This window comes from Phaseolus vulgaris, chromosome 4 (genome assembly GCF_051622355.1).
Source record: "Phaseolus vulgaris cultivar YP4 chromosome 4, ASM5162235v1, whole genome shotgun sequence".
Lineage (NCBI taxonomy): Eukaryota > Viridiplantae > Streptophyta > Magnoliopsida > Fabales > Fabaceae > Phaseolus > Phaseolus vulgaris.
In genome coordinates, this window is record NC_143501.1 from 47,381,874 (window position 1) to 47,404,751 (window position 22,878).

A 22,878-nucleotide genomic window follows, 5' to 3' on the forward strand; every position below is an offset into this window, starting at 1 on the left:
GTGTCATAAAAATATTAAGAAAATATATTTTGTTTTAAAAAAGTTAACATTTATTTATAGTGTTAATATAAGGGCGATTTATTATTTCTTTTAAAAAGATTTAATAAGGTAATCATTTATATAAATTTGGTGACATTATGCCCTATCATTGATTCTCAAACACCTTTAGAATAAATCATTACATTTGTTTATATCTAGTTATTTTTTTTCTTCTAATAGCTACATTTAGTTGTTTAACTATTATGAAAGTGTTATTACAAACATACCTTCAATACAAACAATACAAGAATTCGACTCTTAAATCCTGCAAACTAGTTTACATTCAAGTGGATTTGATACAGTTGCACATAAAGTTGTGATATTACATACAACAATCTAATTTTTTTGTTTTTATGTTCCATATTTGTTGATTTATCTTAAGTATCTTTAATCAAATTTATTGGTTGCTTAAGATCTTGATCGTGGTCATGAACAATGAATATAAGCATATGATATGATGAGAACACTGATGGTTTTTTGGAATTCCTGATGGAGCAATAAACTCTTTCAGGATGATGGGAATTTGGTATTGGGGAATTCACTTTCCAACGTTATATGAAGATGTTAAATAGATTACCTAACTTATTATTCATAGTTTAATTAGTCTTCTGGGTTTATCTTTGTCTATATATTTCACACTTTTGTATTAGTTAATTCGCTTTTGAATATAAGAGTTGTTTACTCTTTTACTCTTCTGGATCCTGGAAACCTAACCGGGTTCGCTATCAATTGTGTTCTAAAACTGGTCATAATGCGCTTCAATGTTGGCATTGGACTGGTAAGCCATCTTCTTCCATGGTCATTGCCAACACATCTCAATTTTCTACTATATCTCTTGATGATGGTGAACCATCGATTCTTGGGACACCCTTCACTATCGAAGACCCTCTATGGTATCCGGACAGTGGGGCCTCTCACCATATGACACATGACCCAACTCTGTTTAGTGATAATATAATCAAGAATATCAAGGTTCTGCAAATGTTAAACTTAGTAATGGTGCAGGTATGACTATCTCTCATATTGGTTATTCATCTTGTGTTTCTCTTGTTACTAACACTGTTCTTTCTTTACAAAATATTTTGTATGTTCCTACTCCCAATAAAAACTTGTTAAGTGTTTCCAAATTTGCTAATGATAATAATATTTTCTTTGAGTTTTACTCTTATTCTTGTTATGTTAAACATCAAGTAACCAAGCAAATTCTGTTTCAAGGCATCATTAAAGATGGTTTATACATTTTTCCTGCTCTAAGATCATCTCCTTACTATGCTAATTACACGTCTTTTCAATTTGAAAAACTTGCTTTGCAGTTGTGGCACAACAGACTTGGACATTGCAGTTTTAATGTAGTCAAGAACATCTTAAATCAATGTAATATTGCTTGTACTGCTAAACCTGTTTTTTGTGATGCGTGTGTTCAAGGGAAAGCTCATAAACTTCATTTTTTGTCTTCTATGATTGTTTATACTTTGCCTTTACAATTAATATACATTGATATATGGGGTCGCTTCTATGCATGCTACGAATGATGAGAAATATTATATTTCGTTTTTATATGCTTATTCCAAATTCACTTGGTTGTATTTGTTAAACTCTAAATCACAAGCGTTTGTTGCCTTCAAAACCTTCAAATTATTGGCTGAAAATCAAACTGCTCTTACAATTAAAACTATTCAAACTGATAATGCAAAAGAGTTTCATTGTTTCAAGTCTTTTATCAATGAATCTGGTTTACAACACCGTTTCACTTGCCCACATACACATGATCAAAATGGTGCCATTGAAAGGAAGCATCGTCATATAGCTGATACGGGGTTATTTATGCTCTTTGTGACTTCTCTTCTTATGAATTTTTGGGGTGAAGCTTTTCTCACAGCTAGTTAGATTATCAATGTTCTTCCATATTCTGTCATACAAAGGTAAGACTTCTCATGAACTTCTTTTTCATAAGAAACATAATTATACTGCATTATTTAAAAGTTTTGGTTGTGCTTGTTATCCTCTCCTCAGTTCCTACAATCTTAACAAATTACATTTTAGGTGTTCCTGTTGTTTATTTCTTGGCTATAGTCAATGTAATAAAGACTACATTTGTCGTTCACCTAATGGTAGAATATATATATATATATATATATATATATATGAATATATAGGCATGTAGTTTTTAATGAAGATATTTTTCCATATTCTATTCCAAAATATGGTTTTTTATCTAAATCTGATGGTGCCCTTGTGTCTCAAATTGCTCCTCCTATTTTAAACTGTAATCTCACTACAAGAAAAAATCATGACATAGAAACCAGTTTTAGAAAAAAAAAATAAAAATAGTTGTTATGGTGACTAAATTAGAGACCATTTTAAAAACTAAAAAAAAAATTGATTTCTAAATTAGTTTCTATTATTGTTAAATGGTTTCTAAAATGGTCTCTAATTTAGTCATTATAACGATTAATTATTTTTTGTTTCTAAAATTGATTTCTATTTCATGATTTTCTTCTAGTGTGTCTTCCTTTCCTCCTTCCATTCCTATTTCTGATCCTATTACTCTGCCCACATCACCTTTACACAATCACATATCCTCACCCTGCTGTCACCACCACTGGTTCTTTGGTTCCTTTATCTAATCAAAATGTTCATCCTATGACTATTGGGCTAAGTCTGGTATTTCCAAGCCCAAAGTATATACTACATCTCTTGTTTTTGTGCCTTCTGGAATCAAGCCATGCAAAATGAATATCGTGCTCTGATCGAGAATAGAACTTGGACTTTTACTCCTTTACCCCAGAGCAAACATTATTGGCTCTGCAAATGGATCTTTAAGAACAAGTATAATGCAGATGACACGTTTCAGCGTCACAAGGCATGGCTTGTGGCTAAAAGGCATAGTCAAACTATTCAGAGACATTTAGTCCTGTAATCAAACATACTACCATCAGAGTGGTGCTTGCTCACGCAGTGTCTACTCAATGGAACATTCATCAAATCGACGTCAATAATGCGTTTTTAAATGGTGATATGCATGAGGATGTCTACATGCAACAACCACCAGGCATTATCTCTGTCAATCCTCAGCTAGTGTGTAAGCTTAACAAAGCTATTTACGGCCTTAAACAAGCACCTCATTCATGGTACAAAAATCTAAGTATTACTCTTCAACATCTTGGTTTTAATTCAACCACTAGTGATTAGTGATTAGTGATTTCATCACTGTTTGTTAGGTTTACTCATTCTTCTTCTTTGTTTTTTGTTATATATGTAGATGATATTATTATCATTGGATCTGTAACTACTGATATTATTCTTCTTCTTTCCACTCCCAATTATGCTTTTCCTCACTTGTGCGTTTTTTCATTTTTTTTCCTTTCGCATTTCCTCACCATCCTTATTTTTTTCAAAAAAGAGTATTGCATCTCTCTCATTTTTTTCAAGTAATTCAAACCATGTCTACTAAATATCATGAACACTAAAGAGACCTTTTCAACCTCCAAATTCATGTGAACAATACACCTATGCAATCAAACACAATGTAAAATATAATGTTTTTATTAATTTTGTAATATATATTTAAATAATTATATATATATATATCAAATAAAATAAATCTTATAAATTAAATATTTTTTAAAAATAAAATTCACACATCAGACTACAACATCAATGTATAGTTGACTGTATCTATTTTGTTTATTGTATGATTTATAATGGTATCAAATATAGTCTATTGCATTATTTATACTCTCAACTACATGAATTATAAAAAATGAAATTTTTTATTAAAAATATTAAAATTTAAAATTATCAACACTATAAAAATTATCATAAAAAATATCTTTTTAAAAATAACTACGTATTTATTGGACATAAAATACATAAAAGTAAGGTCTTACTCAAATAAATAATTTCATAAATATTTTTTTGGTTCTAAAAATTAAGTAACTAAAAATATCATTTACATATATTTTTACTTGATTTTCATGAGAAAATGAAGTATTTTTTAAAAATTATATTATATTTTCATATTTAATTAAATTTCTAACTTTTTTTAGTAATTTATCTGTTTAATATTTCTATTTATGAATACAAATAATGAAGAAATATACTCACTAGTAGAAGAATGTACTAATCTGTACAATTCACATCTTTTATACATTTACAAAATATATTTTTTTGTTAAAAAAATACTTGATTAAACTAATTTCTTTATTTTTTTTCAGTCTAAATTTATAATATTTTTTAAAATATAAAATAATATTAAATTAAATAGATTAAGTTGTTTTTAAACAAATATTTACATTTGCTTTATTTAGTCCAATTTTTTATCCTCATTTCTTAATCTTGGTTGGTCCCATCAACATCAATCTAATAGTCTATATTTAGTTTATGGATTGGAGATGCTGTCCATATATCTTTAATATGCAGTAGTAACTCTTAAGTGAGATGTATATAAGAAAAAAAAAATTATCACTCAAAAATTATGATGGTACAAGAATATAGTAATATTTTGTTTATATTAAAGAAAATTTAAATAATATTTACAAATTAAAATAAAAGACTCTGAACACGGTCAGATTCCGACCGTTATATTATGACACAATTACCATTACTCAAAGCATAAAGTGCAGAGTGCATGTTTAGGAGTGTAAGAAGAAAAAAAAGAGTGAAGAATGGAGAGAGTGACAGAGAAAGCAAAATTCGACTATGAAGCTCTTAGAAAGGCTCGCATGTTAGAGAATCAGGCATGTTTGAGAATTTGAGGTTGTTTGTCATGGAAATAGGTTGTTATGTTATGTGTTATGTTATATGTAATGCAACATTGTGTTGTTTGTTGCGCAGGCTCGGTTGGATTCTCTTGGTGTTGGAAAAACTGTTTCTGAGCTTCGACAACAAGTCATCAAGAAACAACAATCACGAAAGACTTACCAGAAGAAAGTGTATGGTCTCACCCCTTTGCGCCGCTCCCTGAGAATCAGCAACAACCTTACGCCGCCACACTCTCAACCTTCCATAATCACTTCCACACAATCGCAAGCTTCTAAAATCACTTTCACACCTTCCAGAATCACTTCCACACAATCACAACCTTCTAAAATCACTTCCACACCTTCCAGAATCACTTCCACACTGCCCACACCCCTTTTAACCCCAAAACAAGGTTTAGTCTTTTATTTCTTCTTCCCTACTTTTGTTCATATTAAATATAATGATTTTTCATAACTAATTAAAAAAGCTATTGACACAATATTTTAATCATCCTTCAAACATACATACATACATGTGAAAATACACCACTTTTTTTATGAACATTGGTTTGAAAATTAATGTTTAATTTTATGTTATTCTTCCTCTTTGAAGGAATAATATTATGTATAATGTATGTACTAGTGAAGAAGAAACATGTGACAACCACAGAGTATCCTTGAAAGATCAAATCTGCTACATACTTCTGATTCAAGCAGTGTTTTTGTGGTGATTTTTTCTGTGAAAGGTGACTGTTTACTGCATTTTTGTGACAGATAAGGTAACTTTGTATGGAGAGAAAGAAGAGAAGCAGAGACCTGCCAATGCTCCTCTGGTGAACTTAAACGATGCTGATCTTTTGCTTTCATCAGAGAATTCTGCTAGACGATGTAATAGCAAAGGCAGAGGTAGTATCTACAATCCAGTTTTGGGAATATGCTGCCACTTTTGCAGGTTCATTTTCTCAGCCTTCTTTTTAATCACAGTCACATTATATTAATGTAATATTTTAGTTTTTTTTCTGTTAATTAAGTTAATGATCACAAATTCTATGCAGTTTGTGGTAAATGCTTTATATCATTATATTAGAAGCTAATGTAAAATGGTGATATTGAGCTTGGTAATTACTTAATAAGTTTCTTGTTAAGTAAAAGGTTTAGTGTGGAGCTCTCTATATACACAAGTATGTTATATTTGAGATATAGATGATGATGACATTGCAATGTTAAACACAAATGCAGGCAAAAGAAATTGTGTGGTGAAGAAGACTGCAAGAGATGTGGCAATTTTGATGTGAATGAACCATGCCTGGGTTAGATTTAAAATGGTCTTACTTTTGTGGTTTTTTTTTGTTAGTACAATGTTTGTAACATTTTGACAATGGTTTCCTAACAGGGAAGACTGATTGTTCTGTCTGTCACTCAAGCACGGGTGTTTTTTGTAGAGCCTGTCTGAAGGTTCGATATGGTGAAGGTAAGAAACAATAGTTAAACAAAAGTTAAGGTAGCTAGACAAAAAGATTCAAATTGAATTACCAAAAAGGGTTGGTGTCAATTGTTGCACAGAAAGATCAAGTCCACACCTTATTTTTTATCCTTTTTAAATGCTCTAAAATTTGTTTCATTAGAAATTTATGGTGTGTTTGGGAAACTCTTGCAGCAAAAGGTACCAAGTTCTTTTCATGCAAGTGTGAACTTCTCTTTGATGCCTTGCAAATGAAAAAACAAACATGGACTTACAACTTTTAACTCAATTTTGATATTCTATAAAGAACATAGCAAGGCTTATTAACTGCTATTAACTATTCACTATTGTTCTATTCTAGAAATTGAGGAAGTGAGAGAGAACAAGGGATGGATGTGTCCACACTGCATAGAAAAACAAGGAATAAAGCCTTATTGGATATGTAACAGGTAGAGTCATTAAATTTTAGCTTCTACTCTTCTTTATGGTTTGGATACTGTAAATAAAAAGATGCAGACATGATTTAGCAGTGCAGAGTTCCTTTAAGGCACATAAACTTTACCTATATCTTATTCATCTGATTCAAGATGTTGTCTCTTTTTTGCTATGATTGATAATTAGTTCAATATGCTTGAGGAAAAGAAAGATGCCTCCAACTGGAATAGCAGTGTTCAAAGGTTAGCCTTTTTTGTATTCTCAGTTGTTTTTGTTGCTGTAATTGATATATCTTTGTAGTGAGTTTGTAACTTTTGATTCACTGAAATGATGAAGCTCGTGAAATGGGATACAAATCAGTGGCACATCTACTAATGGAAGAACAACTTAAACAATGCAAGTGATGATGATGATCATACCCATTGTATTCATAACAATTGGTACATCAGTGGAGTTATATTCTCACTCATTTGCTTTTGTAACATTCTATAGTCACACCACTATTTATTTCTTTGAGAAACAACTATAATTTCTATGTTACCGGTTTGAATGTCCATGACCTCAAATTTATTTGGATAAAAACCAAAAAGGTATGTCTCTAAGTATGGGAACAACCACTAATTACCACTAGGATAATGATATATTGAAAATCCTAATTTTTTATACAATCACGATTATAATCCTCAATATTATTATTTTAATATTTTTTTATATCATTTAATTATAGATTTATCCTTTATTATATATATTTCTATCTAAATCAATCACATCAAAAGTTGTCAAAGTATCATTTATTGGTAACATTAGATTTAGGCGATCAAGAAAATTATTAAAAAAAATACAATCATCCTAAGATTTTGCCTAAAAAGAAAAATTATAAATACAAAAGATTTTATTTATTTATTATTATTCACACTAAAACCCAGGTTAGAGGAAAGGTATTCACAAGGTTCTTTTAATTCAGCACAACGTCAAAATAAAATAAATAAAAGGTAAATTAGTTTTTTAAAAGTAGAAAATGGTTTTTAAAAAGTTTTGTGAGCTTATTAATTGATTACATTTTTTAATAATTAATTAAATTGTTCTTGATGAGGTTCAAAATAGAATAATTGATTAGGTCCTCGGAATAGAAGTCTCAAAATTTTAATCAATTACCTTCTTTTATAATTTATGGTAATATATTTATTCACACTCAATAACTTTAATAATAGATTATTAGATTATAATAATAAATAAATTCATTGTTTTAATCAATATTCATATAATTAGGTTTATTTGAGTCTTAACTATTATTTTTGTTAAATTTGTGTTTTTAGAATAAATTGGTCAAATATGCAAAAGTCTGAGTTGTTTCTTTGAATCAAAACAGAAAACAAAAAATTTGAGAAGAGGAAAGATAAAATAAAAGCTACAACATTTCAGAAATAGAATCGAGAGCAAATCTTATGCAGAATACAATAATTATGTGAAGTTGTAAACGTTAATAAAATCTAAACTTCAATATTTTTCTAAGATCCTTGGAGCAGGAAAAACCTATAAAAAGACAAAGCCTTGAAGAGCTTCAGAGGGTTTTCTTAGTTTCTTTTCTTCTTTGTAGTTTTGCCTCCAAATGTAAAGCTAAAACATTTTTTGGTTGATTCCTTTGTAATTTTCCATTGAGTTCTTATGTTTTGATGAATAAAAATTTCATTTTTCAATTCTTGATAGCAGTTGTTTTTATTGTCTAATCTACTGGAAGTTTTTGTGAGATTGTACTTGAACGTATGATTGAGAATCTTCCTTATCGTAAACTTTGGTTTTTTAGTTAGTTCGCTTTGTTCTAATTAATTTCTTGGACGCATGATTCAAGAGAGAGGAGATAAGCATTCCCATGGAGTATACACATGGAACAAAGTGGTGGGTAATGATTAAACCAACATGTTTTACAGGTGAGCTTCAGTTGAATCAAATTGGCGCATAGTTCTGTTTGAGGATTGAAAAAGGAATCATCTTTAGAAAACCTATGAGGAATTCATTGGTGGAAGAACTTGGGAGTCAAATCATCATTTATATTTTCCCTACTTAACGATCACAACCCTTCTGCTTTACTGTTATTGCTAATTTTCATTGTTTGCATATAGATTTTGAATTCTGTTCACTAGAATCATTATTGGATTCGTTGGGAGACGAGTTTAGGTCATTTGACCACTTCTATATTATCATCTTTATAGCATTAGACAAGTTTATACTAGAATCATCGTAATTTGACAGCAAAACGACAACTATCAATCATCAATTAAATATATGTATTTTTTACAAAACAAAAATAATTGATTAACACGATCAATTGAAATGAAAAGCATTGCAACTATTTTTTAAAATTCTATTGAGAATAATCAATTAACACCTTATTTGATCAATTAAATCCACCGATATTTAATTTTAATTATCATCTTCTTATATATATAAATAGAGCTTTTGACTAAATATTTTACACAATTACAATGAAATATCAAGTTACACACTAGTGTACATTTATTTATAAATATGTCATTTAATTTATCTCTATGTCTTATTTATTTAATTATCTATATTTATGTCATTTAATTTATCTCTAGTTACGAGCTGATTTTGTTTATTTATTTATATTTGTCATTTAATTTATCTCTAGTTATGCACCAATCCTATTATTTTTTTATTATTTAATTTATATTTAGTTAAAAGCTGACCCTGATTATTTATTTATAATTATGTTCTTTAATTTAACTTCAATTACGCGTTGGTCATCTTTATTCAATTTATAATTATATTGTTTAATTTATCTCGATGATATTTATTTTTCTATAATATAGTGATTCCCATCTAATTATTTAAAAGAATAAAATTAAATTAAAGGAGATACAAAGGTATCCCAACCCTTTTACACTAACAAAACTATAATAAACAAGTCAAGAAACATAGGATCACCCACTTAAGGGAGATAGCCCAGGTTCTATGCTATAAGAAACTAATATAGTGATCCATATTTAAGTTTATTGTATATATATGTCACGTGATCATGATGTACATATTAAATTGAAAAATTTGCGAATGAATGAATAAATCCTCAGTATATGTTTGGAGTGAGGTATGGAGATATTTATTTATCCTGACTATTCTTTGTAATTTTATTTCAAGTCTTCTGAAAAATAAAAATTTGATTTACTCTTTCATCCAAAATTATTCTAAAAACAAGAAAAATCTGATTTATTCAATTACTATTTTGATGCAACTTAATTTATGTAATATATAGCTCACTTTTCTATATATAATCAGAAGATCTCATGATGTTCATACTGAAATAGCTATTATTAACTAGCATCACCTTCTTTGTTGCAGAATTCTATGTAATCACTACGCCAATGTCAATTCTCATTAAACCCCATAAGGTAATGCTCAAGATATAATGTTTCACTGAACCCAACTTCATTGGTGTTGCAGCATTAGTTTTCAAATGGTTATCTAGCATTACACAACACTCTTTTGAAGAATGTTATATACACAATTCATTTCATCATTTGTACATAATAAGCTCTCAAGACCAATAAACTATAGATTTCTACATTCCACAGATGACAGAAGTTACAACATTAGAGATGAAACTGTCTTCCATATGGGATGAAATTCATATCTGATAGAACAACTCTAAAATAACAGAAAAAGGGATGGAAGGTGGAATGAATACTAAAAGCTTACTGTTGAGAAAAAAAAACTTAATTCGACTGCACTTTCCAGCTGAAAATCTTGAAAGGCAGAAGCAGAACAGAAATAATAGGTGCATCAATTTCTTAGAATACTTACTGTCCAGATCATGCTTAATTTCAACTATATCAGGACTTCCAAGCAAACAAATGGAGTTTGATTTCTCTTTCTATGTAGGCATCTTCTAACCAATGTGAGTGTCAACAGCAGAACAACCTCCACATTGACTCCCTTTTCCAATTACTTCTAAGATGTCATATCTAGTTGTCTATCCATACCCGGTAAAAAAACCTCTACTTATGATTTCAACAAGCCTCTAGTGATCATTTCACGAAGAAATTTCTCTGCCTTTTCAGTCTCATCCTTTTCAAGTAGTGCACAAATCATTATTTCAAAAGTTATAGCATTGGGCATGCAGCCATTGTCTTCCATCATGGACCACAAGGTCAATGCCTCATCAAGCAACCCTTTTTTACATAGACCATTGATCATAGCAGTATAAGTGTATACATTTAAACAGTAGCCTTTAATAAGAAGATCTTGAAAGGTCTCTTGGGCATTCTCAATTCTACCCACTTTACACATTCCATCAATAAGTATAGTGCAAGTGTACATATTCGGCCGAATTCCCTTCTCTATCATTTTACTGAATAATTCAATTGCCTTATCTAGATTATTGCTTTTGCATAATGCATCCAATAAGGTATTGTAAGTGACTACATTTGGTTGTTGATTTTTATCACGCATCTCATCAATCAAAGCCCAAACACAAGAGATTCTCCCAGATTTGCATAAACCATCAATAAGAGAACTGTAAGTTACTGTATCAGGAAGAATATTCCTCCTATGCATTTCTTGAAAGAGATTCATAGCCTCATTCACTCTTTTACTCTTACATAATCCATGAATCATGATACTGTAGCTGTAAATATTGGGAGTTATTCCCATTTGGATCATAGAACTGAATACATATTTCGCATTTTCTACTTCATTAACTAAGTAATACCCAACCATTAAACTGCTAAGGGTAAAACTATTAGGGTTCGCACATGCTCTCACCATCATAGCTAACACATTCTTAGCTTGTTTTATCCTTCCTTCTTTACATAAGCCACCAATCAGTATATTATAGGTATAAACATCAGGAGAAATTCTCTTGGCAACCATTTCAGAATATAAATCATAACCTTCATTTGCAAGGTTATCCTTGAATAGAGAGTCAATAATTGTGCTGTACATTACCACATTAGGCTTGGTTGATCGACCTTCAATTATTCTGAGCAACTGGATGGCAGCTTTGGTTTCTGCTATTTTGCACAACCCATTGATCAAAGTCCCGTAAGTCACTTGGTTGAGGGAAAATCCTTGTGCTACCACCTTGTCATGAAAGTTGAGTGCTTTCTTGACCTCACCCTCAAGACAGAGACCTCTCATGAGTGTATTTAAGGTTATGACACTCGGATGATAACCCAGTTTAAGAATCCTGGAGAAAACAGAGAAAGCTAAGGTCATTTGAGATAAGTGGCAGAAACAATTGATGAGGATGTTGTGAGTGGCAAGGTCACCGTGAATTCCCTTGAGCTCCATTTGCTTAAAAAGGGAAATAGCAGTGGGAAAGTGCTTCATCTTCACAAGGGATCCCAAAATCTTCCCAAATTCGGAGAGGGGAGGAACACGGCGCCTATGAAGCATGCGATGGAATTGGGAGACAGAGTGTTCAACAGTGCCATCTTCAAGTGATGGGGTCTGAGAGTGAGAATGAGAGTGAAATAGGAGATTAGGGTATGAAAGAGAAGAAGAAAATTTGGGGTTTGAAAGAGAAGAAACACAAAACTTCAAACTTCTGCACAGTGACATTGTTATGGAATCACTACCCTACCCTTCGTCAAACTCTTAAATAATTTTTACATATTTTTATTAATTGAGGACTTTCAAATATTATAAGCTCAAACATAATTAAAACAATATGCCTGTGTGAGATGAATTCAGTTCCATTTGCTTAACAAAGGAAATAGGGAAATTGCAGTGGGATAGTGTTTTATCTTCACAACATGGCGTATATGAAACAAGCGATTGAATTGGGAGAGAGAGTGTTGGAGAGTGTCATCTTCAAATGAGAGTGAAAGAGGAAAGTAGGGTTTGGAAAAGATAAAAAATTGGGATTTGAAAGAGAAAAAAGACAAAATTTCGAACTTTAATTGTATTTAAAATAAATATCATCAGAGTTTCTTTTTACGATATTCTCCATTTATATACTCTCGTTAAAAAAAATATTGTAAGAAGCATATTTTATATTGGTGATGACATAAAGATAGAAAGTTTGTGTATCTTTTATTTTATAAAAATGTTTTATAATTTCATTTACTCATTTTTTTATTTTTAAAATATTTGAGATTAAAAAACTCCTTATATTTTATATTATTGAGAATCACTTGAACGGATACTATGTTATCATATCATAACTGATCTCATAATAACATTCTCTAAATATTAAATAATTTATTTAACTAAGTGTCTTTTATTATTTTGCAACGAATTATTTAATAACAAATATTAACTATCAGGAATTGATAGGTAGGTATTTCTCTCGAATTATTTATTTTTAATAAACATAATTTATTCCAAATCCAAAGTAACACTGTCAATATTCTGAGAGAAAAAAATAAATAAACATAGCTATCAAGCCCAGTCTTGGAAGTACGAGATTAACAGAGCTATCATGTTACATAAGCAAATCAAAGTGACACATCAAATGAAAAAAAATCTTTATTTTTGGTATATGAGAACATTTTTCTTTCTTTCTTTATTTATATATATATATATATATATATATATATATTTATATATATATTTCTATAGGATGGTGGAAAGCCGACCAGACAACAAAGTCGACTAGACGACAAGATGTAAAGCTAAATACGTAATTAGGTATAAACAAATCAACTTAGGTGATAAGCACGGTTAAGGCACAATTGGACTTAGGTGATAAGTACGGTTAAGGCACAACTGGACTTTTGTTTGGACCCTAAAGTAGGCCCATAACAGCCATAGCCCATCTAGAGCCGTATAAATAGCAAAGACACAACACCTAGGGTAACTATTCACTCCCTACTCTTCTGAGACCTACCTCTCCGTCTGACTTGATCGTCGGAGTGTCTTCGCAGGTACTCCCCATCGTGTCCAGAATCAAAGGAGATCCAATCAAAAAAAGACTAACCGAAAGACAGAAGATTGCAACAAAGAGGAAGTGTTCTCAGGTTTAGGTCTTGTAAGAATATATATATATATATATATATATATATATATAATTTGTACATCTCTGCAGAATTGTAACAAATTAATTGACATGGTAAACTCAGAGTTTTCATACCAGAGTTGTTCTATGCATCAGCATCACGACCATTAAAGAAAGAGCCACTGCTGCATCTGGTGACAGAGAAAGGAGGTGCTGATTTGCCATTAGAAATCAAAGGAACTCTCAAGCGACGACACTGAACAATGGGTGGACTGAAAGTATTACTCTTGAACCTTGCAAACTTGGCTCTGACTCCGAGATCAAAATCCACAGCCAAGTCCTTGTGAATCCCAACATTTGCCTCCTCTTTATACTCACCAAGTTGTTTAGATTTGAGCTTAATCACCCTCTGCCCTACAAACACTGCTTGAAGGAAGGTGGTGTTCTTGTGGCCTTGGTCAAAGGGTGTCAAGCTCACCCAACCAAAACCATTATCTTTGTACCAAGCTATTGCTGTGATCCTTCTGTAGTACACTACGATGTTGTTGTTGGGGTTTCTGACTGTGACATTGACCTTGAAGTTGTAATGCAAGGTGTTGTTGCTTGTGAGGTTGAACTGTGTTAGAGAGGCATCAGTAACATGGAACTTGACACTTGAAGGAGATATGATTATCCAGAAGAGCAAGAAGGAAAGCATGAACATGAGCATAAGGGTGTAGATTGTGAAGAAGATGCAGCATAAGCTGCAGCGCGGTCTGAAAAACATGGTGTGATGATTGATAATATAAGGTGTAAGTGGTTGATGAAAGATGCATCTGGTGTAACATTTTTTTCTTGTGCTAATTATTTGTAGCAGTTTGCCATTGATGGTTTCTGCGTTTGGTTTGTTTGGTTGATCTTTTCTTGGAGATTTCCTTGCAAAATACAAGTGCACATAGAGGCGTTGACTTTTCCACCTGAATAAAGAAAAACTCAATGTTGGATCCAAGATCGATTAGAAATTAGATTATTTCATTGTATATAAGTGGGTGCAAACCTCATGAGCCGGTTTTATTGGATTGGGTTAGGCTTAAATTCCACTTTGTAATATGGTATCAAAGTCATTTAAAATCTATCATAGCAAATATTTGTTGGTCTTATCAGGTCACCCGCTATTGGATCGGTTTTATGAGGTTGAATTAAGCTTAAAGTCCACTTCGTAATATGTTTGGTTAAAAACTAAAGTCTTCAACTTTTTCTAACAAGTTAAAGTTTGGTCTTGGATCTTCTTAAAGATATTATCCGCGAGTTTCTAATTTTCTGACTGATGTTTAGAATGTTTGGTATGTATGTATTCAATTAATAGTTGCGACATGATTAATTTTTGAATTTTAAGTCGTTTTAATAGATTGTTGTGGCAAAGTAAGCAGTTGAGATCTTTTTAAGGTGTATATTTCTTTTACAGTGAGAGAGTTAAATCATTTCTAAAATGAACCACATTTATTATATTAGAGGTAAATCATTTCTAAAATTAACCACATTTATTATATCTTTTCTGATCAATAAAAAAAAAATTACCAAATGAAAGTACACCATATTATGTTTTATGTGACAAAGTAAAAGGGGTTGTTCATTTAATAGATCATATTTTGTATCTATATCATCCAGTTTTGGGAATATGTGGCCATTTTTGCAGATCCAATTTCTACTCTGGTTTGTAATCAACAATTGGAGATTAACTTAATATTTTAGTTTTTCTCTTTTGGTCACAGACACTTAGTTTGTTATTTGTGCTATTTATTTAAGGTTCAGAGCTTTTTATTAAGACCAAATAATGATAAATTTTTATATGTAATGTTTGAGATATATATAGATAACGAAATTTTATGATATATGATATATAACTGGTGAATTCTTAATTTTATATAATTTTTTTATAAAATAAAGTTTGTATCTATTTATATATTATAAATATATTTATTTTTAGTTATTTTAACCGTTTTTCAAATAAAATGTTTTAGTAATAATAATCAAATAATTTGATTAATAAAACAAAAAATAATAATTTTTTAAATATAACAAAAATACACACTCTCGCCAGAGATAAAATGATATCCAAAGAAATAAAATATGTGAGATTTTTCATTCAAATTTCTCCTTCCCATTTGCAACAATTGGATGGAGAAAAAAAAATATTGATAGATAGCTCGTAGCCATTAATCAATAATTTCTACTGCATTTGAAAAAAAATAAAAAAAATAAAAAATAAAAAAAATAAAAAAAATAAAAATAAAATATATATATATATATATATATATATATATATATATATAATCCATTGTGAAATTAAAATAAATTCATTATGCCATTTCCGTAGAACGCGTATAGTATGAAAACCCTAAACAAATTAAGTATTCCATATTTGACATTTTAAGGTCGATATGTCCACCTCAAATGTTCCTACTGCTTTGAAAATCATTCATTATCGTTATACAAAACTTCAGAGGAAGATAAACATTAGTTGATTCTCCACCTCAAATTCTCTGTGTGTGGTGATGCATACAATTTTCGATTCTGATATCAAGTCGGTTATGATAATATGATTTGGGTCAATATTATTGTCTGTGTTGGACTTTCAAATTTTATTCTTAAAATATATATAATTAAGAAAGAAAGGTGTTTATAAATTGACCTTAATTTAAAAAATAATGTGAAATTGTGTTGGATTGGTTTGATTTAATAATTACTTTATTTCCTCACACTTGTCATCTTGTTAATATTTTTAATCTTAATTTTACAAATAGGAAACAGAGAAGGCTAGAAGCTACCTTGGTAGCATGAGAAAAAAGAGTTTATTCCCTTGGCTTCGCTTATACGTATACATCGATTACGTCTTTTATTCTGATCTTATGTCTTAACTCATCTTTGTGGACTAACCTTGTGGAGGAATCCTTAAAAGAGTGCGTAATAGCTCACTAATCGAGTGTTCTTGTATCGAAGATGAATGAGAGTAAGTGAGATCTATCGAAGCGGTGGGATGTCAAATTGATTTGGTTCCGTATTAGAGGAAAGGACTCGTGCAAGCAGTGTTGGACGAAGCGAAAACGAGAATGTCAACTTGAGTAACGTAAATGCTGGTAAGAATCCAATGCCTCGAAAATCCTTGTGTTTGACCCGCAAAATGCAGGCTAGTGACCTCGCCCGTAAGAAACACAAGCTGATTTCCTACTCGTCTCGCATAAGGGCCAACCGCGTACAATGTTTTTTTTTTTAGAAATTCAATAAAAATGTTTGTTATTTTTGCTACTGAAAAATTGAATATAAAGAAGAATTCAATCAAAATATTTGTAACTTTTCGCATTATTACTGAAAAATTGAGACTTGTTAATACATTTCTCATTCATTCCAATCTAATGATTCAGTCAAAAAATATAGAATAAACCTGTAATCTAAAAATAATTCTAAGAAAAGTATTACATATAAGAAAACATTATAATATTTAATAATGAATAAGTGAGAGGATGTATATAGATTAATCAATTCTAATGTTTTGTTTAGTTGTATGGTCACCCTATAAAATATGATCTACTCCCACAATAAATTGTTCAACTGTGTAAATTAATGGTTTAACTGTCATCATACAAAATTGACAATCATCATATAAGATAATAGTAGTTCAATCCAATTTGAAAAAATATTAGTGGTCTATTTCTTTTTTTATATTTTGAATGTATTTAAACATAGAGTACTCCACAATTAATTTAAGGACTTATTTCAATCAGATTCTATTTTAATTGCTTTAATTTGTTGTGATAGTGACAGAGCAGCACACAACCTACAAAACACAACTTTACCTTTTCCTTAGGTCAACGAGTCAGTCCGTCCCGCCTTAATGTTGGTCCGTGTGGACTGCGAATTATGCGATGCGAACTTAATCGGATCAGCGACTTGAATTGGTGAGTCTGTCCCGCATTATCATCACTAGATTGGATGTACGGAAACAATATTATAATAAAATAATAATTTATATAATTATAGAATGAATGTGAAAAAGAAAGAAACTAACTATTTACTGCTATTTTCAATCTTAATCTTTACTTTGGATAAACAACATATGAGAGTTTGCTTTCATCATACAGTAAAAATATATATTTATGTCTGTTTCTATATAGAGAGAGAAGAGACATGTAACACATCTACATAACATAACTCTGCAGATGAAGTAATGAAAAAATTGTACAAATTAATTGACATTAATATATAGAGGTTTCATGCAGCTTCAGTATGACGATCAACAAAGAAAGAACGATCCATTCTACATTTGGTGACACTAAAAGGAGGTGATGATTTAGCCTTAGAAATCAAAGGAACACTCAAACGCCGACACTGAACAATGGGAGGATCGAAACGACTACTCTTGAACCTTCCAAATTTGGCTCTGATTCTGAAATCAAAATCGACAGCCATGTCACTGTAAACCCCCACACTTGTCTCTTCTCTGTACTCACCAAGTTGTCTAGGTTTGAGCTTAAGCACACTTTGTCCTTCAAACAGTACTTGAAGGACCGTGGTGTTCTTGTGGCCTTGGTCAAAGGGTGTTAAGTTTACCCAACCAAAATCATTATCTTTGTACCATGCTATCGCTTTGATCCCCCTATAGTACACTACGATGTTGTTGTTGGGGTTTCTCACTGTGACGTTGACCTTCAAGCTGTAATACAAGGTGTTGTTGTTTGTGAGGTTGAATTGTGTGAGGGAGGCATCACTTACATGGAACTTCACATTTGATGGTGAGATGACTATCCAGAAGATGATTGAGGAAACTATGAACACTGATATGAGGGTGATGATTGCGCAACAAATGTAACTGATACAGCGGTTTCTGCAACACATGCTAATGCTGTCTGGTTAGTTGATTTAGGTATTAGGGTTTAGGGTTTATGATAAAAAGAAAATATGCGTGTAACACTTCTTGTTTATATAAGGATATTTGATATGGAGTTAGCCATTCTTCATGGTTTTGGTGTAGCTTTGTTATTGATGGAGGTTATTTTCGCAGAGATTTCTTGCAGAATACAATGCAAATGCATAGAGGGAAGCATAGACTTTTGAAGGCCATGGTGAAGAACTTTTCAATGGTTTGATCCACAAGTAACAAGGAAACTTACAATATAAAATAATATTTGGATGTGAACAAAACAAGAAAATGTTGGGTTCTGTATTAAAACTAGGATGAAGTTGTTTCACACTTTCATAATAAAAAATAATTACTCTATAACTATTATTTTTTTAAATAAAATATGATATTATAATAACATAATAATTTATTTAAATATCAAGTTAGTGTGAATGTTTCATTACTCTTAAAAATATTAAGGTTAAACATAGTAAACATGGAATGGAATAAAATAATGATGAGTAAACTTATATTTTGAGAATACGAATGCTCTTATATGTATGGTTGCATTAGATTCTAGCTATTGAATTAATATAATATATTTCTAATTTAAAAAGTAAGATTTTATTAAAAACAAATTCATAGACTCGGTTGAAAAAATATTTTTTACTAAAAAATAATATTTTCAAGATCTATGGAATAATTTAATCATTTTTCCTCTAAGAAAGCATTTATTTACTATGTCCCATACTTAATTTATTTTGATATTATATAATACAATATATATATATATATATATATATATATATATGACCAACTTTGTTTATGCAAATTGAAACCTTGGACTTTAGGTATTTTTATATATTTTTCTAACTACCTAGTTTTTTAAAAAAAAATAGCCACTTGTACATTGGAAATAACTATTGTGTCCATGATGCCTACGTACTACGTTGTTTCCAACAAAAGTAACAATTCAGAGAGTTAAAAGGACATACTTATTAATTAAGAGAATATAGATTCACATCTTCTTTAAGAAAATAAGAAAATTTGACAATTCAATATATTAATGTTTTAAAGACATTTTTTTATATTTTAATATAAATTGTTAATATATATTATTATATTATTAAAATAAATTGTAAAGTGAATTTATTTTGTTTTATATGAAGTTGAGGTATAACTTTTGTCATTAATTTCCACCAAAACATTCGGCTCATTCAAAGTTGATTTACTTTTTAGTAAGAACATATTCATAATAAAAAATTTCCACATGAGTTAAGTTTATGATTTTTACTACTAGTAAGAATATCATTCCTTTTCTTTTAAATAGAGATGGACCCTTCAAAAAATATTCAATAATATTAAGATGCACATGGAAAACGTTTTTAGAAAAGAATTGTGAAATATTATAAAATTGAATTGCAATATTACATAAAGAAGTGAAAGAAGTCGAGTGAAGAAAATATTAACAACAACATGAGTTCGATTTCCAACAACACAATGAGTTCCAAAATCTACATAACTAACTAGATATTTTGGTTTCTAAATGAAAACCATTAAATACCAAAAACTATTGATAAAGTTATAGTCATTAGTATAAAGAGTATGTCATCATTATTTAAGATGATGTCAATACTAAAAAACAATTGACCCAACACACCAAGCAACAAATACAAGTGCTTGAAAAAAAGAAAAGAAAAAAGGATTCAGACAATCAAGGGTAACTTCTATCTCCCATGTCACAGAAGTTCGTTGTTCCTTGCGTATTACTCTCGAGATTATGGTTGTCAGCCTTCCCTTTAAGTGAAAGGGCCCTACCCTATAAAGATAATGAATCATTTTACTCAAACAAACACCTAAAGGCCTACACACAAATCAATATTTTTCTAAAGATATTATCGTTTATGTAGAATTTCTTAAAATAAGGAGAAAGTGAACCTTTTGGAAAATTCATGGATAGGTCCTAATTGTAGAGCACACAATATCTAAATCTATTCATTTGTTGCCAAACATGCACTGATGTTTGGGTTGCAACAAGGATCTTTATTGAACAATTTTTTTACTAATGCACCATAAGACATGGTTGTCGCAATCAGAGTCATGATGACAAACGACGAACCAAAAAATAAATTTTATTAAATAAAAATAGAGAAGTAATCGTCATCATAGTTTATTGCAAAAAACTACGAAAAAAAAAATAGTTTGCGAACTAGATTTGGGATCAAGGAGTTGATTAAGTGTAGGGAATGTATTAATACTCCTACAACACACGTCCGAAGATGCTACTTTTAATTAAATAAATGAAACCAAAGTTTTTTTAAGAATGTTTATTTCTCCAAAAATAGAAATAGAAACACATGTTTAAAATAAAGAAAATATTTTTACTTTTTTTATTTGGACTCGATAAAGATAAATCTTAGTCCTACACATTTCCATTCATAATAGAAAATTAGGGTTTACGTAGTTCTAAATGGTAAAAACTATTTAAAAAGGAATGTTAGGGTGACCTAGGTTTTGCCAATGAAATTGCGCTTTCGGAAATGTGAAAATGTGAACCCGACAATGATAGACCTTGCTCCTATGTATTTTCGTTCATAACTAAAAATCAAAGATCACGTAGTTCTTACAATTAAATAGATTATTTGTTTGTGTTGATATTTTTTAATTTTGAAATGTTTATATTTTTTATAGTTCGTGTTTTTTTTTAATTTTTGTAGGAAAACGGTATTGAGTAAAAGATTATTCGTACGATCATGCCAATACTCAAACAGTCGTATTAACATGAGATGACATATGTGTTCATATAGATATCTAAAATTTATTTGCTTAAGCAATTTGATCCATAGTCACTGGTTGTTGAGGAGAAAATGTACATGGAGTCACTTGAGGTGTCGATTAAGAAGAGTTTGGTATGATGATCTCTAGTTGAACCCAAGGAGAATTATATGGTACTTCATTGATCGGTTTGACTACAACAACATCAATTTTTGTCTTCTTGGTCACTTTAGAAGTCAACCAATGGATTCTTCTTGAGAGCCTAGTGAGTTTCAGTCGAGTTAAATATGTGTGTAGAGTCACTTGAGGTGTTAGTTGAGGAGAGTCCAGTGTAACAATCTTTGATTGAACTCGAGGAGAATTTTGTAGTGCTTCATTTATCAATTTGGATATAACAACATCATTTTTTGTTTTCTTAAATAATTTGTAAAAGTCAATTGATAGGTTCTTCTTAAGGGCAAGTGCCCCAACCTTAGTATGAAGTTGCATGTAGTCAAAACCTTTCCTTATGATCTTTATACAAGAAAAAAAATAGTACAAAAATGAAGACAAGAACACAAAAACACTCAAGAAAATATCTTACCAAAAAATCAAATTATGGGGTCCTCGAGATAAGACACAATGGGTATACATTTGTTGTTGATCGAATGAGGAAGATTCTTGATAATTTCATTACCTATCCTCTCCTTAGGTATTGCGTTATAGACCTAAACTTACATGACTTTTGCCAATAAAATGGAAACTGAGGAGTAAAGTCTGAGTGGAATAACAATTTTTTTTTACATCTTAAAGTCTTGAAGAATTTGTTTTTAAATTTTTTAAACAATTGATGTATATATAACAAAAAGTAGACCATATTAAGCATCATTTATTGGTACCCAACTGACCTTAAAGTTGTGCTTTGGTTAGTAGAAAAAAACTTGTTTATAATAGAAGTAAGTAGAAAGTGTTGATAAAGGGGTTTGAAAAGCCATAAAAAAACCTAATGTTTTGGATGTTGACTAGGAGTCATGTTTATGGTGGTAAATAAGAGACACTCACAATCGAGTAAGGAAAAAACATTGAGTTTTTTAAAAGAGTACTTATATATGAAGATAAAATTTGCACCATTTAAATGAGGTTTTTCATATATTCCATTCTTATCAGAGCATGCCTCAATTACAATAAGCTCGACATCGTTACTACCCGTGCTAAAGGATTTAAGGAACTCTTCAAGAGAGTCTCTTAATGCAACTCAAGTGCATAAGAGGCAACTTCATGAAGTACTTGAGTACTCAGGATCATAAATAAGGGGGAATTTGTTTTTTCATTTCCCCTTTTGTTTACTTGATCCAACCAATTCTACAACTTGAGAAAAAGTGTTTCACCCAATAAAGGACAATATATAAATTCGTGCCTTAATTAATGGAGAAGTATGAGTGGAATAATTAATGTTGTACCTAAATTTTAATGAAAGACAAAAATTGAGAAGCTTAATTGTTAGTTTATCCAAAAATAAGTTCTCACTCACAAACATAATATCTTTGATGTCATGTCTCTAAACACAAAATTGGTGATAAAGTGATAAAAATGTTTAATGTCTTAAAAATCACAA

General features: G+C 30.4%; 4 protein-coding genes across 5 annotated transcripts; 1 reads left to right on the forward strand and 3 right to left on the reverse strand.

Annotated features, from left to right (window-relative positions):
- Positions 1-4,644: 4,644 nt before the first annotated feature.
- Positions 4,645-7,218, forward strand: LOC137837920 (uncharacterized). Its single transcript, XM_068647098.2, has 8 exons — positions 4,645-4,778; positions 4,876-5,194; positions 5,556-5,733; positions 6,021-6,091; positions 6,175-6,252; positions 6,605-6,692; positions 6,865-6,920; positions 7,015-7,218. The coding sequence occupies exons 1-8, from the start codon at positions 4,707-4,709 to the stop codon at positions 7,080-7,082; spliced, it is 930 nt and encodes a 309-aa protein (XP_068503199.2). The 5' UTR covers positions 4,645-4,706; the 3' UTR covers positions 7,083-7,218.
- Positions 7,219-10,139: 2,921 nt separating this feature from the next.
- On the reverse strand, positions 10,140-12,465 carry LOC137837929 (uncharacterized). Of its 2 annotated transcripts, XM_090301131.1 has the most exons (2): positions 11,964-12,100; positions 10,140-11,881 (listed from the first exon to the last, which is right to left on the reverse strand). In XM_090301131.1, the coding sequence occupies exon 2, from the start codon at positions 11,830-11,832 to the stop codon at positions 10,696-10,698; it is 1,137 nt and encodes a 378-aa protein (XP_090157257.1). In that variant the 5' UTR covers positions 11,833-11,881; positions 11,964-12,100; the 3' UTR covers positions 10,140-10,695. The 2 variants fall into 2 exon arrangements, with proteins under 2 accessions (XP_090157257.1, XP_068503212.2); XM_068647111.2 differs by having other exon boundaries at positions 10,140-12,465.
- Positions 12,466-13,774: 1,309 nt separating this feature from the next.
- On the reverse strand, positions 13,775-14,558 carry LOC137837932 (NDR1/HIN1-like protein 10). Its single transcript, XM_068647115.2, has one exon. The coding sequence runs from the start codon at positions 14,397-14,399 to the stop codon at positions 13,779-13,781; it is 621 nt and encodes a 206-aa protein (XP_068503216.2). The 5' UTR covers positions 14,400-14,558; the 3' UTR covers positions 13,775-13,778.
- A 3,249-nt stretch (positions 14,559-17,807) lies between these two features.
- Positions 17,808-18,535, reverse strand: LOC137837931 (NDR1/HIN1-like protein 10). Its single transcript, XM_068647114.2, has one exon. It carries the CDS (start codon positions 18,503-18,505, stop codon positions 17,882-17,884), a length of 624 nt encoding a protein of 207 aa, XP_068503215.2. The 5' UTR covers positions 18,506-18,535; the 3' UTR covers positions 17,808-17,881.
- Between the last annotated feature and the right edge of the window lie 4,343 nt (positions 18,536-22,878).

What these genes read in the sequence shown, in the direction of transcription:
- LOC137837920 (XM_068647098.2), top strand. Translation starts at nt 4,707, where the DNA reads ATGGAGAGAGTGACAGAGAAAGCAAAATTCGACTATGAAGCTCTTAGA. An exon ending in ATATGCTGCCACTTTTGCAG is followed by an intron (nt 5,734 to 6,020) that starts GTTCATTTTCTC and finishes ACACAAATGCAG; the next exon opens with GCAAAAGAAATTGTGTGGTG. An exon ending in TGGAATAGCAGTGTTCAAAG is followed by an intron (nt 6,921 to 7,014) that starts GTTAGCCTTTTT and finishes GAAATGATGAAG; the next exon opens with CTCGTGAAATGGGATACAAA.
- LOC137837929 (XM_068647111.2), bottom strand. Translation starts at nt 12,255, where the DNA reads ATGTCACTGTGCAGAAGTTTGAAGTTTTGTGTTTCTTCTCTTTCAAAC.
- LOC137837932 (XM_068647115.2), bottom strand. Translation starts at nt 14,399, where the DNA reads ATGTTTTTCAGACCGCGCTGCAGCTTATGCTGCATCTTCTTCACAATC.
- LOC137837931 (XM_068647114.2), bottom strand. Translation starts at nt 18,505, where the DNA reads ATGTGTTGCAGAAACCGCTGTATCAGTTACATTTGTTGCGCAATCATC.